General features: G+C 43.5%; 2 protein-coding genes across 2 annotated transcripts in view; one reads left to right on the forward strand and one right to left on the reverse strand.

Annotated features, from left to right (window-relative positions):
• The window catches only part of NUBP1 (NUBP iron-sulfur cluster assembly factor 1, cytosolic), a 77,519-nt gene extending 62,765 nt beyond the window's left edge, over positions 1-14,754 (forward strand). The window contains exons 9-11 of the mRNA XM_088466767.1: positions 5,097-5,199; positions 11,601-11,684; positions 13,396-14,754. Of these exons, the coding sequence (XP_088322893.1) occupies positions 5,097-5,199; positions 11,601-11,684; positions 13,396-13,427 (219 nt within the window). The 3' untranslated portion in view covers positions 13,428-14,754. The remainder of the gene's footprint in view (positions 1-5,096; positions 5,200-11,600; positions 11,685-13,395) is intronic.
• TVP23A (trans-golgi network vesicle protein 23 homolog A) overlaps positions 14,336-16,061 on the reverse strand; it is a 51,860-nt gene continuing 50,134 nt past the window's right edge. The window contains exon 7 of the mRNA XM_088466771.1: positions 14,336-14,473. Coding sequence (XP_088322897.1) covers positions 14,465-14,473 — 9 coding nt within the window. The 3' untranslated portion in view covers positions 14,336-14,464. The remainder of the gene's footprint in view (positions 14,474-16,061) is intronic.

A 16,061-nucleotide genomic window follows, 5' to 3' on the forward strand; every position in this document is an offset into this window, starting at 1 on the left:
GCAGTATCAGAGCTGATGGGTTTAGAAATATACATGTGTTGGAGCCTGCATACACAAACCTGAGCAACTACCAAGGGGCAATTCAGAGTCCCAAGCATTCCATCCGCATCTCCACTTGTGGCTAAATCAGTGTAACAGGGTGTTCGTACATTGGATCGGTTTTCTGTGCATGTAAACAGAATTATGAGCTATTCAGAGGTGTTGCAGTCAGATCTTTGTGTAGACGCATGTATAGGGTGTCACGCCTGAGGTTTGGAATTGCTCGGAACAGACTTGGGAGGCTTAAGACGAGTCTTGGGATGTGTGGATGAAGCTGGGTGGCTTGAGCCAGGACTTTCTCATGTATTATGTGAGGAGGTAGATGAACTGAAGAAGACAATGGGCCCGAAGGCGAGGACAGTAATGTAAATGTCTTTGTTAAACAGCAGGTTGGAATGAGAACTGGAGATGATGTTACTGGAGAGATGAGCAGAATTGGATTGGGACCAATGATGCTGGATTACTGAGTAGAGCCAGTATGAGACTGGTGATGCTGAATTGAAGAGCTGGATTAGTTTGAGACCGATTTTGATGAATTGAAGAACTTGATCGGTTTGAGACCGATGTTGAATATATCGGATGAGATCGATGTTTGAGGATATCTAATGGAACCAATATTTGGAGATATCGCCTGCCACTGATGGAGGTAGATATGAACAAGTCTGTGGTAAAACCAGACTGGAGTACTAGATTGAATTGGAGACTTGACTACCTGGGAGCTGAGCACAGAACTGTAACTTCAGCAGAAACAATGTTGTACTGGCAACACGAGCCAGTCAGGAAATGGAATTTATAGGGGTGGATCCCCAGGGATTGGATGCTGAGATCAGCTGGTCTGGGAACAGTGCTCTGTGGAGGAAGAGCGTCAGATGGCAGAGTCCACCATGGCTGTGCCCATACTGTGGTTTTGAAGGGAACTCTGGCGTGCTGCTTATGTGCCATCATGCTGAGAAGACACGCTGTGAATAAGGGGCTGTGGAGATCCATATCTATGCTCAGTGACCGGACACTGGGCCTGATTCAGACCCGGTCTCAAACGCTGAGCGCTCGCAACCGGGTCGATGTTTGCCCACTGGGCATGCGCACAACGGAGCCGGCTCTGTCGTGCGCATGCACGAGACCCGGCTAGCTACGGGTGCTCAGTCGCTCTGGGTCTCGCACCAAAGGGGGCGAGCTGTCGATGGTGATTGACAGCTCGCCTCGTTTGGTAGGCGGGCAGGGGGGGTGGCTGGCCAGACGGAGGCGTTCCCGAAAGAATGCCTGCCGTTTGAGGGCGGCCCCACTGACATCACCAGTGATGTCAGTGGGAGAGCTTCCGGCTCTATTAGAGCCAGAAGCTCTCTGGGGCTTGCGGCCACGAGACCCTACCACAAGGATCTCGACGCAAGCCCGATGCTCTTGACCATCGCGACCATCAACCTGGCTGCTCGCAATAGCTGTGGGTGGTCACCCACATCTATGCGAGCGGCCAGGAGGCCGCGCAAAAAAAAAAAAAAAAACGCCCTGATTCAGAGTGAGCACTCGTTCAGAGCGTCCGACTCTGAATCAGGCCCACTGAGCAGTCGGGGCAGGATCAGCACAGACAGACCTCAGCAGCAGCCGGGAGCAATGTGCAGCATGAGCGGACCTCTGTGCTATCTGGGAGTGATGGACTGCATGAGTGGACCTCAGCACTTGCCTGGACAGACACCGGAGAGTTAAGAGGGTGGTTTTTAAGGTCCCGAGCGTGACATAGGGCTGGCACAAATGTGTGCTAATAGTGATGATGCAGCGCTGCTTTACCACTCATATGTATGGAGTCGGTGCGTCTAACACTGGATACAGGTGGATAGCCACACTTATTTCTGAACACGAATTGTGTGTGACTCTGTTTTAGGCCCACAATGTTTTCGTTTATATTGAACTAGTTTGGTTACAACAACCTATAACCAGTAACCAGTAAACAGTGACGTGCGGGGAAGTTATTGGCTGGGGAGGCACACATGGGGGTGGGTCTGAGTGCCGAGAGCCTGTCTCAGGCCTACTCACTGTTACTCTCCCCTCACTACACTAAGCTTCAGTGTTTATTGATTATCCTACCTGCATCACAATCTGTCTCTTCTCTTCCTCCCTTTCTGCTGCTGACTGACCTTCGGTGAATCTCTGATGCTGCCGTGCACTTTCTGGTCACATGACACATCCAAGGTGCCTATCAGTGCTCAATGAACACCCCCATCCCACAGTGACAATGCACACACACACCTCCACAGTGAGGCATGCCTCTTTTGGCTCTCTTTCTGTGCAGAATTACTGGCCGTTGTATGGCCCTGCCCCCAGCTCTGCAAGCAGTGTCTGAGAGGTGAGGCTAAGCTATTGTTGCCTCCCCTTTTGTCTCTCCCTGCAATTCTAGGGAGCTGTGCAGATTTGGCAAGTTTTACCTAAAAAATTATTACAATAAACAAGATGATGTTTAGAAATTATACATATCGTCCACATCGGCCAGTGTGTACCCGCTATGTCTCTGACTATGCGCGCTCCCGCATGTCGTCAGCGACCTCACCCATTGGACTTGCATGCTGGTCTGACGGGCGAATCGTCAGCAGGGGCCAAGCTGCCAAATGCAGCATGGCCCCGTTTTTGCGCCGTCACTTCCGCCATCGGCAAGTGTGTACTTACTTGCCAATGCTGGCACCCCCGCCGGGACCTGCCGCACAACACATCGGCTGGTTGCACATCACTCTAGCCACAGCCTAACCCCAACGCTCATATGTTCATAGTGTAGACATGCATAATGTCGACATTGTGAACCTGTTGACATAGTGACTACATACCAAGCCAAAATGCAGCCAAACTAAACATTAATAGTGATGTAAAGTTCTTGGAAGAAAATGGTTTAGCCCGTCTACAGTGTGGGGACATCTTTGTTATCAACCAAACTTCTACATGAAATGGTGTTCAGATGACCATCTGTAGAGATCTGGCCCCAGCACTCCACCTGTTGCACACATGCTGAAGTAAAGATCCCCCTATGGAAAACCTCAAAGTATGTATAGGATAAACCAAATATATCACCCAGCACCTAATTAGTACCCTAGATATGTAAGTATATATCCACTTCGCTAAAGAGGGAGGTATTGCCAACCTCATAGAAATTATCTATCAAACCAGTCTAATTAAATATAACAATTTATTTATTACATATAAAAATTGTGTAAAAAAAACAAAAATTAGCATTCAGGTACAATAAATATCTCTGACAATAATCAAACATATTTTATCAACACATATATTGCACACAACCTAATCTTGTTAGTATCAGTGTCATCTGATGAGTTACATATTCTAGTGATATTCTCAGATGTGTCAGTGGAGAACTTCTTAAACTGGGTAGACACTAGACGATTTTAATAGACGAGATTTGTCGTTTTGAGGCGAATTGGAACGTCAAATCGTCAAGTGTTAATGCACTAATGCGCTCTCCCGTGTGTCGTTCGGTATATCTTTAGATCGGCCTGCAGTGCAGGCCAATCTGAAGATCGGGTGGCCAACACCACATGCTTCTGGATGCGACAGGGGAACGGTATATCGGACGGTCGTACACCAGATCGTGCAGTATGTACTGACTGCCTGGTATGTCCTGCCGTCGCTGGCAAACGCATCGTAGTGTGTACCCAGCATTGTGTCCTCATAGAACATTGTATCACAGAACACTCATAAATATCAGTATTTGAACAATCTAACTTTGTTCAGTCCTATTTTGATATAGAGAGGTTCCATATGCAATTGTAACTTGTATTTTAGAAAAAATCTTTAGGTGGTCCACTGAGGTTATATGTAATGGAAACGATAAACTAGCCAATAGTTCATGTGTGGTAATAGCAAATATCCAAAACGGAATCAAGGTGTTGATTATCAATATGTGTGTTTTTCGGTATCGTATTAGTAGGTCAGGTGATAAAAACCTTGGTTCCAGAGTCATGGTCTTAGCTGCCTGTCAGCCAATATCCCAGTCCAGAATGTACAAGTGGGCGCCCGATGTGATCAATTCCCAGGAGACAGTTGATGTCCGTTATCACCTAGTGACTGGTGCCGCGGCCGGGATATAGCAAGTCTCAGCTGAGATCACTGAATGCGAATACACTGCTCCCTGCTTCAGCAGCGATCAGGAGGCTGTTGCAGTTAGAGGCTCCCTATAAGTGCAGCCCAAAATAGGTGTGCCTTAGTCTGACTTATTAGTGCCGGAAGCTAGAAGCCGGCATCTGGCCCTGATTCAGAGCCGGACGCTCTTTCAGAGCTCGGAATCGGGGCGTTTTCTATTTTTTTTTGTTTCGGCCTGCTGGCCGCTCGCATAGCTGTGGGTGACCACCCACAGCTTTTGCGAGCGGCCAGCCGATGAGCTGTCAATCATAATCGACAGCCGCCCTGTTTTGGTGCAAGACCCGTAGCGACGGAGCGCCCGTCGCTGGCCCCGTCTCGCGCTTGCCGGAGCCGGCTCTGTGCACTCGCGAGTGGGTCTGAATCAGGCCCTCTGTGCGGGAATATACAGGCACTCAAGCTGTTCGGCATAAATGAATATAGCTATGGTACGACTACAATGTACAATGAGGGCAGCAATGCTTATCGCACATTACCTTTTTCAGCTTGACAAAGTCGACAGAGGTGGATGAAATGCGTCTGAAGGCGTGCCCTCTGCATTATAGCACTTTGTACACAGATTCAGACTCATAGCACACAAATATACAAGTGTTGCATATCAAATTAAAATAGATGCTCAGCGCAAGCCGAGTCACATGGGACCTAGCGTGCCGAGAATGGCTGTTAGGCGCAACTGCAGCAATAGTGTATGTGGACACATCTGTGGGTAGTCATATTTCTGACAGCATTCATAAAATAAACATTTGTTTCTCTTGAACAATTTGATGGTGTAATTTGAAAAGCTGACAATTATTACGGCACCAGTGTAAAGTGGTATGTTGCTTCAGTTCAGTTAGTACATGAGCGGTCTTATGTTGCTGTAGTGAAGAAGAGTGGCTTGTTGTCACAATGTTACACTTCTTTTTTTTTTTTTTTCCTTTTAGAATGAATCACAAATTTTCCCTCCAACTACTGGGGGAGCAGAGAAAATGTGCAGTGAGCTCAACATTCCCCTGCTGGGCAAGGTTCCTTTAGATCCAAATATAGGTGAGCTACAGGTTGTCCCACATTTTTGTTATGCTGTAATAACCTACAGAGCCCTAAGGAGAACTTTTACTGTCAAGTTAGAAACCATGACAGAAGAGTTTACAAGTATTCTTCAGCAATGTGTAACTAGATTTTCTACATAGTATAATCACGCAACCCTAGACTAAAATCAGCAGAGCACCAGCATTAGATAGGGCACTTACACTAGGTTATAGATAGGGCACTTACAGTAGGTTATAGATAGGGCACTTACAGTAGGTTATAGATAGGGCACTTACAGTAGGTTGGAAAAGCTGCAGGCGCAGGTAAATAACAAACAGGCCATGCAGTATATTCTATTATAAATATTCAGAGTTGGAAATTTAAATAGTACGGTCAATAATAACGTTTAGAATGCTCACTATAAATACAGGATATAAAACACAAATATATGCAGCGTATGTAAGTAGTGACATGTATGTCACATTTTCACCATTGATAAAAGGGCAGTTAGAAACTTGCTATGTAATTGTAATAATATCTGAATTTAGCATGCCTAGGACAGTGATCCATCTGCTGATCAGGTTTTATAAAGATGACCTTTAGAATAAGAATTGAGCATTCTCTTTTTGAACTTATACTACAGCAGCAGGGCCAGCTACACGGGATACGTTCAGGATCCCGACAGCAGGGATTCTGACTTTCACAATGCTGACGCTGGAATCCCAACACTTATCGGAATACCGGCACCAGCATTCCGACCGCTGGGATCTGAAGGTAAGAATTGGGGTTAGGGGGGAGGGTTAGGTACTAGGGGAAGGGCTAAGTTTAGAGTGTGGGGAGGGTTAGGTTTAGGCACTAAGGGGGAGGTTAGGTTTAGGCACCTGGGAGGGCGACTTAGGGGTTAGGTTAGTATACTTACTTACAGCCGTCGGGATGCTGGCGTCAGGATTCTGACCGTCGGCATCCCATACCCAACCCAGCTACACATATTTGGCAGTCTTGTTACTTGTTACCATAAGTTTACTATAAGGTCGAGAAATATGTAGTAATTTAGGGGTTGCCTACACTTCAAATTAGGGAGCTACTTATCCATTGTGACCAAGAGCTCTAAAACAGTTATTCAGTCACTGTTTCTTGCAGCCCTGTCTAATGGATTAAAGCCTCTCCACTTCAGATATAAGCAAAGGGCTGCAAAAAGGCCTAGCACTGAACACACTAAAGGTCCCCAAGTGTTAGCGTTAAGTGTCTTTTTGAACATTAAATTAATCTCTGACAATTTAATCTAGAGATTCTCCCAAACAATAGAGGATTTGACCATGACTGAAATCATTTACAGCACTATAGGATCTGAATCTGTTTCTAGAGACACTGACAGATGACCTTTTAAAGCCCTTGCCATATTCCTCTGAAGGCACTTGCTTTTATAGTTAATATAACATCTGCAATTGTAGGAGAACTATAGGTTTTATGGTGCAAATAGCCTTACTTAAACGTCTATGCAGATGGTCGTTCTGAAGACAAATACTCAATTCCTTCCTAGAATTTTGAAATGACTATCTGAATGATGAGAATTGTCTTGTCAGCTTTGTGTCCTTAACCCAGATTTAATATGAGCGATTTCCATATACCTCGCCAAGACGGAACAAATTTTGAAGACAGATAATCTCTTCATTTCCTAAATGTTCCATGCAGAGGTCAGGTTCCCACAAAAAGTACCCTTGAAATGGGCATAAGATATGTAATTGCTCAGGCCTACAGGACGATAGACCTTGAAGTTTAATAAAATATTGACGGCATTGAACTAGTGCTGTCTCAATTTCTTTAGCTCACAGAGAGCAGACATCAACAGTTGACTTACACAAGGCTGGTCTTATGTCCCTCCCATGTATGTATTTAAATAACTGTCAGAACCAGTTTGGGGAGTCACATAAGACAGAGAAAGGGAAGGAGGAATCCAGGGATACACCTTTCAGGGGCATGAACTTTTTTTACCATTGTCATGGTGCCATGGAGTTCTTCAAGAAAATAAATTATAACGTCATAACCTAATTTGCTTATTTTGATCACACAAAACTGTCGTTTTATACTTTCACGCATGCTCTTCAGAACCTATAAACAGTAATTCCTCCCTAAATGCAGTCTCCAATAATTTTCATAAGAATGATTTGTCCCATTAAACAAAACCTGTTTTTTTTATTTTGGAGGGAGCACTGCTATCCATTTTATACTGTAGATATTGTTTTTCCTGCAAAGATTTTTCTTCATCTAATAATCCAGTAGGGTAGGGTGTGGTGTAAAGTGTCGACATTCCATAATATCAACATTGTGAAAGTTGACAGCTGAAATGCTAACAATACATTTTTTTTTAGTCTTTGTTTACATTTCTGACCCAAAAATTGGCTGTCGACCTTGTCACTGTGAATGTTAACGTCTTGTCCATGTCAATGTTCTGAACGTATACCATCAAGTATAGAAGCTAAAAGAGAAAGTGATTCACACTGACGCTGCCTTGTAAGCCCGAAGCAGCTGTAATGGAAGGGGTCTACCTCCTATAGTATAGTAGGAATAAAGATACAGTGCTATTAAGGTTAACTGCTATTAAAAATAAAATGGATATTACCAATAAAATATATATATTCAGTAACTAGAATAGTGTGGCTGATAAGAGTGATAATTCAACATTTATTAAATAAAAAGGTAATAAAATGTTCCACATAAATGGTGAATATTAAAAAGCAAATAGCATACATTCAAATATACACATCAATATACTAGTGCAAACCGTGAATTCAGGTCTAGTTTGTACCCACATAAATTAACTGTTAAAGTCCCAGCAATATAAGATAATAGTCCAGATAGTCCGTCTCCTGTACAAATAGTCTTTTTAAGCATGATGACTTGTGGTGGTTTTGGCTGTGGATCCGTGGTTGAAGGAGGTGAAAGATGGCCGGTGCTGGTCTGTGTGTCTGTCTGCCTGTGTGTGTGTCTGTCTTTTATGCACAGCCAGAGTTTTGTACCTAGCTAAATCAAGTTTGGCATATAGTGTAGTTTGACCAGGATTAGGTTTTTGCCTAGGTTTGAACTTAGTCAGGGCCACACAGTGTCACACAATCCCATAAGACTGGGTCACTCTTAATTTACACAGGTTCTGGGGGATGAGGGGCTGGCTTCAAACACACACTGTCACACTCATCTATTCCTGGCAGGTTCATGAGCAGCTTAGCACTCTCAGCCTGATTCAGTTTTATGAATATAGTGAGAGAGAGCACGTAACTGTGAACCAGGACAAACAATGTTGCAATGCAAGGGGTACAAATGCATACATTTTATTTTGCGTGTATGGTAAATACTGGCTGCTTTTGCATGTAGCCCACAAATAATGCACGGCTTTATTTTTACACTATGATTTAGAAGTTAGTTTGGACACACTCCTCCCAAATCTAAATCTTTCTGCACATTTTAGATCTTCCCCACATGCAGTGCAGCATGGTTTCACCAAGATAATCAGTTACGTGCTGTTTCTCACTATATTCCCAAAGCTGAATCAGGCCCTCAATACATTGGGACTGTGGCATACAGCATAATCAATCCGCAATCGATCCTGGCAAAGCTTAGCATACAGAGATTACAAACAGCAGGGGCAATTGATCGCAGCCACACAGTGCCATTGCGGGTAAGCGCCCTTCTGTCCAGGAACAGGATTCCAGTCCTGATATTCCCCCGATGGCAGCCCTGCTAGACATGGTCTTCAATGTTGGTCTGCAGAGTGATTTCAAAGGGTGATTCCGCTGTGGATGCAGTGACGGGTCACACAGACTCCCGATTATCGTGAATATGCGCATGCGCCTGACCTGTACTGTGTGTGTGTGTGCAGTACAGGTCTGCTATATCTCATGCAGTCAATTTCTGGGGGAGGCGGTGGCGATGGCCTCTTTCCCAAAACGGAGGCGTGTCGCTGCCATTGGGGGTAAGTGGAGAGGCCAGGATCTCCGTCGGCTAACAGATTTCCTGGCCTCTTTTACCCAAAGGCGTCCGGCTTGCGTGACCCTATGGTTAATCAGCTGACCGAAGGGATCGCAAATTCGATGCTGCGACCTTGGACGCAGCTCGGATCAGTAATGCATGCAGAAGGTGTGATGCCTCCTGCTGCCTTACTATATTACAACTATCGCAGCTGCTAATATATCAGTCTGCAGCTAAATCACCTCCTGGATGTGTTGCAGTGGTTTCTGAAACTCAAGTGATTTGGGAAGTTATACTGATTTCTGTTCTCTAATACCACTTTTACACCTAAATTCCGGGTCTGACTCGGAGTTGGATCAGGGTTCCAATCCGGATCAGACCCGGAATTTAGCCATTGCCGACCAAGGATATTCCCGAGTTGGCGTCGTTCACGCCGGAGTCGGGTCTGCATAGATTCGGCTTTTCCGCCATTGAAGTGGACGCTTGGTGATGTCATCGCTAAGCGCCACTGAAGCTGGACCAATCGGCCGGCATGCGGTGCGCTTCAGATCATCGTGACCCGGAGCGTGCCGTTCACACTGCAGGGTTTCACGGGTTACTCCCGTGTTAAACCCTGCTAGTTACCTGGGTTGGATTGCCGGGTCACTTGAACCGGCGATCCAACCCTCTCCCCTTTACACCAAGGAGCTACCCGGGTTAACCCCGCAATAACCTGGATTTTAGCTCCGGTGTAAAAGGTGTATAAGTCAGCCTGCTCCTTATATACCCCATTCCAAATGGTATAAGAATACGCCTGCCTGCACTGTCATTTACTCCTTATTTGCATAGCTATAGGTGAGGACCATGTAAAAACAAAATAAGACTGCAGGGTCCAGTCTTCAACCCGGGCAACTAGTTAATAAATGGTGAATTCTCACTCTTATCAGCCACTCCATTCTAGTTACTGAATATATATTTTTATCGGTAATATCTATTTTATTTTTCATAGTATTTAACCCTTAATAGCACTGTATCTTTATCCCTAACATCTGGTATAAACGCTCTTGGGTCTAGCATTAGTTAAGATATCGCACATCTTCGGCAATGTAAGGCTAAACACTGAAGGGCAGTGGGGAAAAGAAAAAAAAAAAAAAACACATACTGCCTAGATCCACTGGGTTCTTTTCTAGTTCACATTATATATTTTATGTTTATTGATTAGTAAATTATTTTCTTCCACATCCAAACAAGACCCGCCAAGCTGGGAATGCCTATTTAGATGCACAATCTGCAAACTCATTTTTGCACGAAATGGTGTAATCTATCCAGTAAGTGGGATAACAGTCCAAAAATAGGCAGAGAATTCTGCAAGGAATGAAGGTACAGTATGATTTGCCGGGATAGTGTCATGATTGAGATTCCAAGTCCATAGCAGATACCTACGGCAGTTTGAGTCTGAAAGTGAGCAGATATGTGCTGGGTGAACTGAATATTGAGTATTGCTTGTCTCATCACTATTCTTTCATACATTTTCTGTTTTCTAGAAGACACTTTATTAATATTTTCACCTGCGCCTGGGTCATTGTTTCCATTAGCTATACACACTGCACCGACTGATGATATAAACTATACACAATTACCATGCACCGACCGATGATATAAGCTATACACAATTACCAGTCAGTTGCTCGATATGTCTGGCCAGACATCACATCTGGGCAGGCATTTAAATTTGCCTGCCCAGTTGACATGTCAGTGTTGGTGGTGCCTGCAGCCAGTGTATTGGGTGCTCGATTGGTCGCCCATACACCCATCCAGATTCACCGATATATCTGCTTGATAAGTCAGCTGTGCTGCAGGGCCAACCTGATATGTCTGTACGTCATTTACAGACATATCAGGCGTACACACTTGCAATGTATTGTTCGCCATTCGATCAAACGATATATCTACTAGCGTATATCCAGCTTAATGCTCCAATCTGCCTAGCTCCAGAATTCTAAAAACATTTTTCCCTAAGAATTGTGGACAGCTACAGACAGATTGATTCATATTTGTTGATGGCACAAAATAAACACAACCACCATTTTCACAGCAACGAGCAAGTCACAAAGCAACATGTAGACTGTTTCAATTGTATTTGAAAGGACCACTAAACAAATATTTTGTTAAGCTTCAGTGGTTTCCATCTCAGATTAATTATTGAAACACTGCAAAGAAAACAGCTGGCTGGGAGGTGGATAAATGCAGTATTCATTTCATTAGTTGTTAGCACAAAGAAATATAGATAAAGAAAATACATTTAAGGTTGTTGAATTTCCAATTTCCTTCTCTTTAATGAGCTGTAGTTTACTCCACATTAAATGTCCTATAAAAAAAAAAAAAGTCCTTTTTCTATGTTGATTGGGTGCCCATTAAATAATGCTACATAGAATATAAGTGTGTACCTTTTTAATGTGTTTTTGCTTCCTTCAAAGGAAAGAGCTGTGACACAGGCAAGTCTTTTTTTACTGAGATTCCAGATTCACCAGCAACCTTATCCTACAGAACAATAATACTAAGTAAGTACTGATAATAATGCATTGCAGATACGTGTACCTTTGCACAGGTGCAAATCCCATGCATCATACTTTTTCCTCAATTTTGCGTCTTCGTTTGCAAAAGTGTACTAGGTAGCCTGCTTAGGAATAGGGTTTCTTTGTCGCAAGGAAAGTGGTATAAAAAGTCACAGATGAAGTATAACTGTGCTCCACGCTGGTCGCTCCTATCGGACCTGACTTGTGCTGTCTTAAACAGCTGCCTGATGTATGGGCCTTATTAGGTGCCTATCGGGGAAACCCCCCCATTCTGCCGATGCCTGGGTTGAGGCATTGGTGAAATCCAACATGTTGGACAATGCCGATTCGACCCAATAAAAAAAAATTAGAATCTGCGAGTCAGGGATTTTTTAACATGTTGTATTTTAGCGATTTCCCAGGGATCGCCGTTCTGCGGATCAGATTGTCGTTGGCAGAACGGGGAATCAGCCTTAGCAGTATGGTTCACATGTAGTGTACTGGGTACTGAAGATTACTGATTTGGCACTGCTATGTAGTAAAGTCTGTGGCGCACTAACCGGTGTGATTTAATGATATGTTCACATACACCTATCTGTACTGGGTATTGCTGTTTTTGTGTTATGCAGAGCATTGCACTACAGTGAAATATTTGTTAGGCCCAAATAGCCATTTTCATCATGGAAGGATGCTATATTTTGTATATCTGTTCTAGTCACTTGTACCATGTGGCTGATTCAGAGTTGCATGCAAGTTGGCAGTTAATGTTTCTGCATTGAGTGCACAGAACGAAATGCCTGTATGCAGAGTTGTACCCATCTCTGTGGCTGGGCAGCCCCTATCCGTACATCTTTATCATTAGAGCGCACGTGAACTAACCCTATCCCTGGTGCAAAACATCTGCCTGGTAACAGGTACAATTACATGTGCACACAACTCTGCATAGGCCACAGTTCAATCAACACACCCGCTCTGAAAACAAGTCTGAACTCTGGACCTGTATGTAACTCTGCATCAGCCGTCTTTTGTGCATTCAGCCCACCTACCACCACATAATCCACCGACATCAGTAACGGTCCAATCCATAAGGAAGGAGTTTGCAATGCTTTTTTATATGGAGAGGAGGGTTCAATGAATCTAGGCAGGAATGAAAGGAACAGTCAACATTGGCCAACTAGCAGCCATAGCAAGAAGGTAGGAGAATGGAAGAGTAGAAGTGTGACTGCGGATTGGAAGGAGGGAAACTCAGTAGTGTCATATTCCAAAGTGGCGTCAGCAATAAGTCTGCACCTCACTAATACATTCATTTTCCAGATTTATACATCCTTTTCATAACCACATTTTCCCAGAAGTTCCCAAACGCGGTCCTCGAGGCACCTTTTTAACAGTTCAGGTTTTAGAGATATCCATGGTTGAACACAGGTGGTTAAATCAAATTGATTGAGGTACTAATTAAGTTACCTGTGGTCAAGCATGGATATCCTTAAAACCCGGACTGTTATGGTGCCTTGAGGATCGAGTTTGGGAACCCCTGATCTGATCTTGCGAAATGTGTCCCAAACATACGCATGGTAAGGAGCTAGGGGTAGCCATATTGTCAGATAGATAGCACACATTACATTGCCTTGCGCAATTATATAACATCATGTGATCACAGTAAAATCTGGAGAGTTTGTAACTTTTCTAACATTGTTGTTGTTGTTTGGCTTTCCTGCAGAAATTCAAGAATTTTGTGTTCAGAAGCAGTGACAAGTCACCAGTTTTGTTATCCAGGATCATTTTACCATTTGCCAGATGTGTACTAGCTTTGGAACAACTGTTTAATGATACTAGAAGAACAAATTATTAAAGCCTTTCTTGGAGCTGTGGTCCCTAATCAATACCTAAATATGGACAGTGTCTTGGCAACAATAATGCATCTTCAATTGGAAATTATAATCTGTCTGTGCCTTGAAAGGAATTTAAAGCAGGTTACTGCCAAAGAACAGTCACTTTATATCCTCTTCCAGCCATTGCTCAACTCCAGCTGACTCAGAAGCAACAAAACTCCATTGCCACTCCAGATAAGCAGAATGAGTTTGTCATGTGCTGAAGTAGTGAAAGAGGGGTCTATGTATCAAAGCTGGGAGAGAGAGAAAATTGTAACAAATAAATTAACAACCAAACAGCTCCTAACTATCATTTTTTTAAACACTGTCTGCAAAATGTAAATTGGAAGCTCATTGGTTAGTTATTTCTCACAATTTTAACTCTCTCCCAGCTTTGATACATATGTCACACAGTGTATGGCATCTGTGCAGGCTAGAGGTGGTCATAAAGCAACATTCATGAGACTGCAGTCTACCAATTCAGTAGCAACCAAATACATTACTGAGGCACTCCATGACCAAAATGTGACAGTGATTCTTCATGAATTCAGGGGCTGCACCCTCATTAATATTGCTTCAACTCACACAATGCCTCCAATGGCCAAAGGTAACAAGAGCCCTTTATCACATGGTTATGTTGATGCATGGCACCAAAAGGAGAGCAGGGTCAGCGTTGGCAGGTGGGGGGCCGGGGAGATCCCTGGTTGGCCTCAACTGCTTGAAGGACCTGCCCCCCTACCCTAGTACATTTTATTTGCAGCCTAGAAATAAGATGCATTACTCTGGACACTTGTTTAGAAAACATGCCATTTATTACTCAGGATATTAACTTCTGACTAAAATCTATAAGGCACTAGCATTTCTATCATCTTCTGTCCTTCTTAGAGCTCGGTGACAGAGGTTGCTGTGTGCATCATTTCATAGTGTCTGGAAAGTAAAAGACAGGTAGAGCCAGGTTAATGATTAGTTCAGTACATTTTTGATTAATAATGTCTTTAACGCTGTGTATTCTATGACCATATCCCTTCAGCCCCCCAGTTATTATTAGCAGGCTTATTTCCTAATGTGATAAAGCCTATAACATGGGGCCACAAGGTAATTTAATTAATCTTGTGGTCAAATGGGTGTAGTCTATCATTTTGATGCTATCATGATTATGCCACTTACTGATTGAATGTTACATCTGATTGGTTGTGGCTTATCAGGTTGTTGCAGAGACCTGGGGGGGGGGGGGGATTTACTAAAGCTTCTAAAACAGACAAGTGGAGGTGTTGCCTATAGCAACCAATTAGATCCGATCTGTCATTTTCTAGAATGCTATAGAGAAATTAGATTAAATCTGAGTGGTTGCTATGGGTAACAATGACACACTTCATTTTTAGAAGCTTTAGTAAATCTAGCCCCTGGTGTTGCCACACCCGCCGCAGAGGTAAATTTACTAACCCTCTATTTTAAAACCAATGGGTATCGATGTGAGATTGCAGTCTAAAAACCAGCATTTACTATACACTGGTTTTGACAACATTACCTGTCACATCTCAAACCCCTGTACTGCAACAGATCCAAACACAAACCAGGTTGGCTGAATTCACCATGCACCAGAGGTCATTAACAAAGTGAAAAATGCTGTATCAGATACAACACAGGTTCTCAAACTCAGTCCTCAGGACCCCAAACAGTGCATGTTTTCCAGGTCTCACAGAACCGCAAGTGAAATAATTAGCTCCACCAGTGGAACTTTTAAAATGTGTCAGTGAGTAATGAATACACCTGTGCACCTGCTGGGTGACCTGGAAAACATTAACTGTGTGGGGTCCTGAGGACAGAGTTTGAGAACCTCTGAGATACAATATGGCCACCTCTTACTCTGGCATACACATTTGTGAAACTTCTGCTAAGGCAGAGTATAGTCCAGGTTTTAAAGGCTATCCACTCTTGAGTCCGGATGGTTAAATCAAATTGACTGAGGTACTAATTAAGTCACCTGTGCTCAAGTATGGATATCCTTAAAACCTGGACTGTAATGGCGGAGTATAGAAACCTCTGAGCTAAGGTACTCTGCCGATGGTTCCTAGTCAGATTCATAAAATGTGTTCAGAAGAGTCTCCTTTATGCTGTTGTGGCAAACAGGAGGGCACTCTGCTCCATATCTTTTTGGACTACCCAAAATATCTTTATCTGGTGTAAAGTACATCACCTCATATCGTGCATAACCCAAGTTCACGTACCTTCTGGTATTTCTTACTCTCTCGCCCCTTTCATGATACCCCCAACAGTGGTTGTCAACCCTAAAGCTTGACAACAGGTCATGTTTTGAGGATTTCTCTCTGTGGAAGCAGGGGGGAGAATTATTGCCCAAGCAAAATAGATTGTCATCTGGCACGATTAGAGAAATCCACAAAACATGACCTGTTGGTTGTATTTGAGGAATGGAGTATATCTCCCGTTTTATTTTCACATATTTCCGAAACATGGAACCCCTGGCAAGATCATTATTGGTTCTATAGGTAGATCT

This window comes from Taudactylus pleione, unplaced genomic scaffold (assembly GCF_031769625.1).
Source record: "Taudactylus pleione unplaced genomic scaffold, aTauple2 ptg000066l, whole genome shotgun sequence".
Classification (NCBI taxonomy): Eukaryota; Metazoa; Chordata; class Amphibia; order Anura; family Myobatrachidae; genus Taudactylus; species Taudactylus pleione.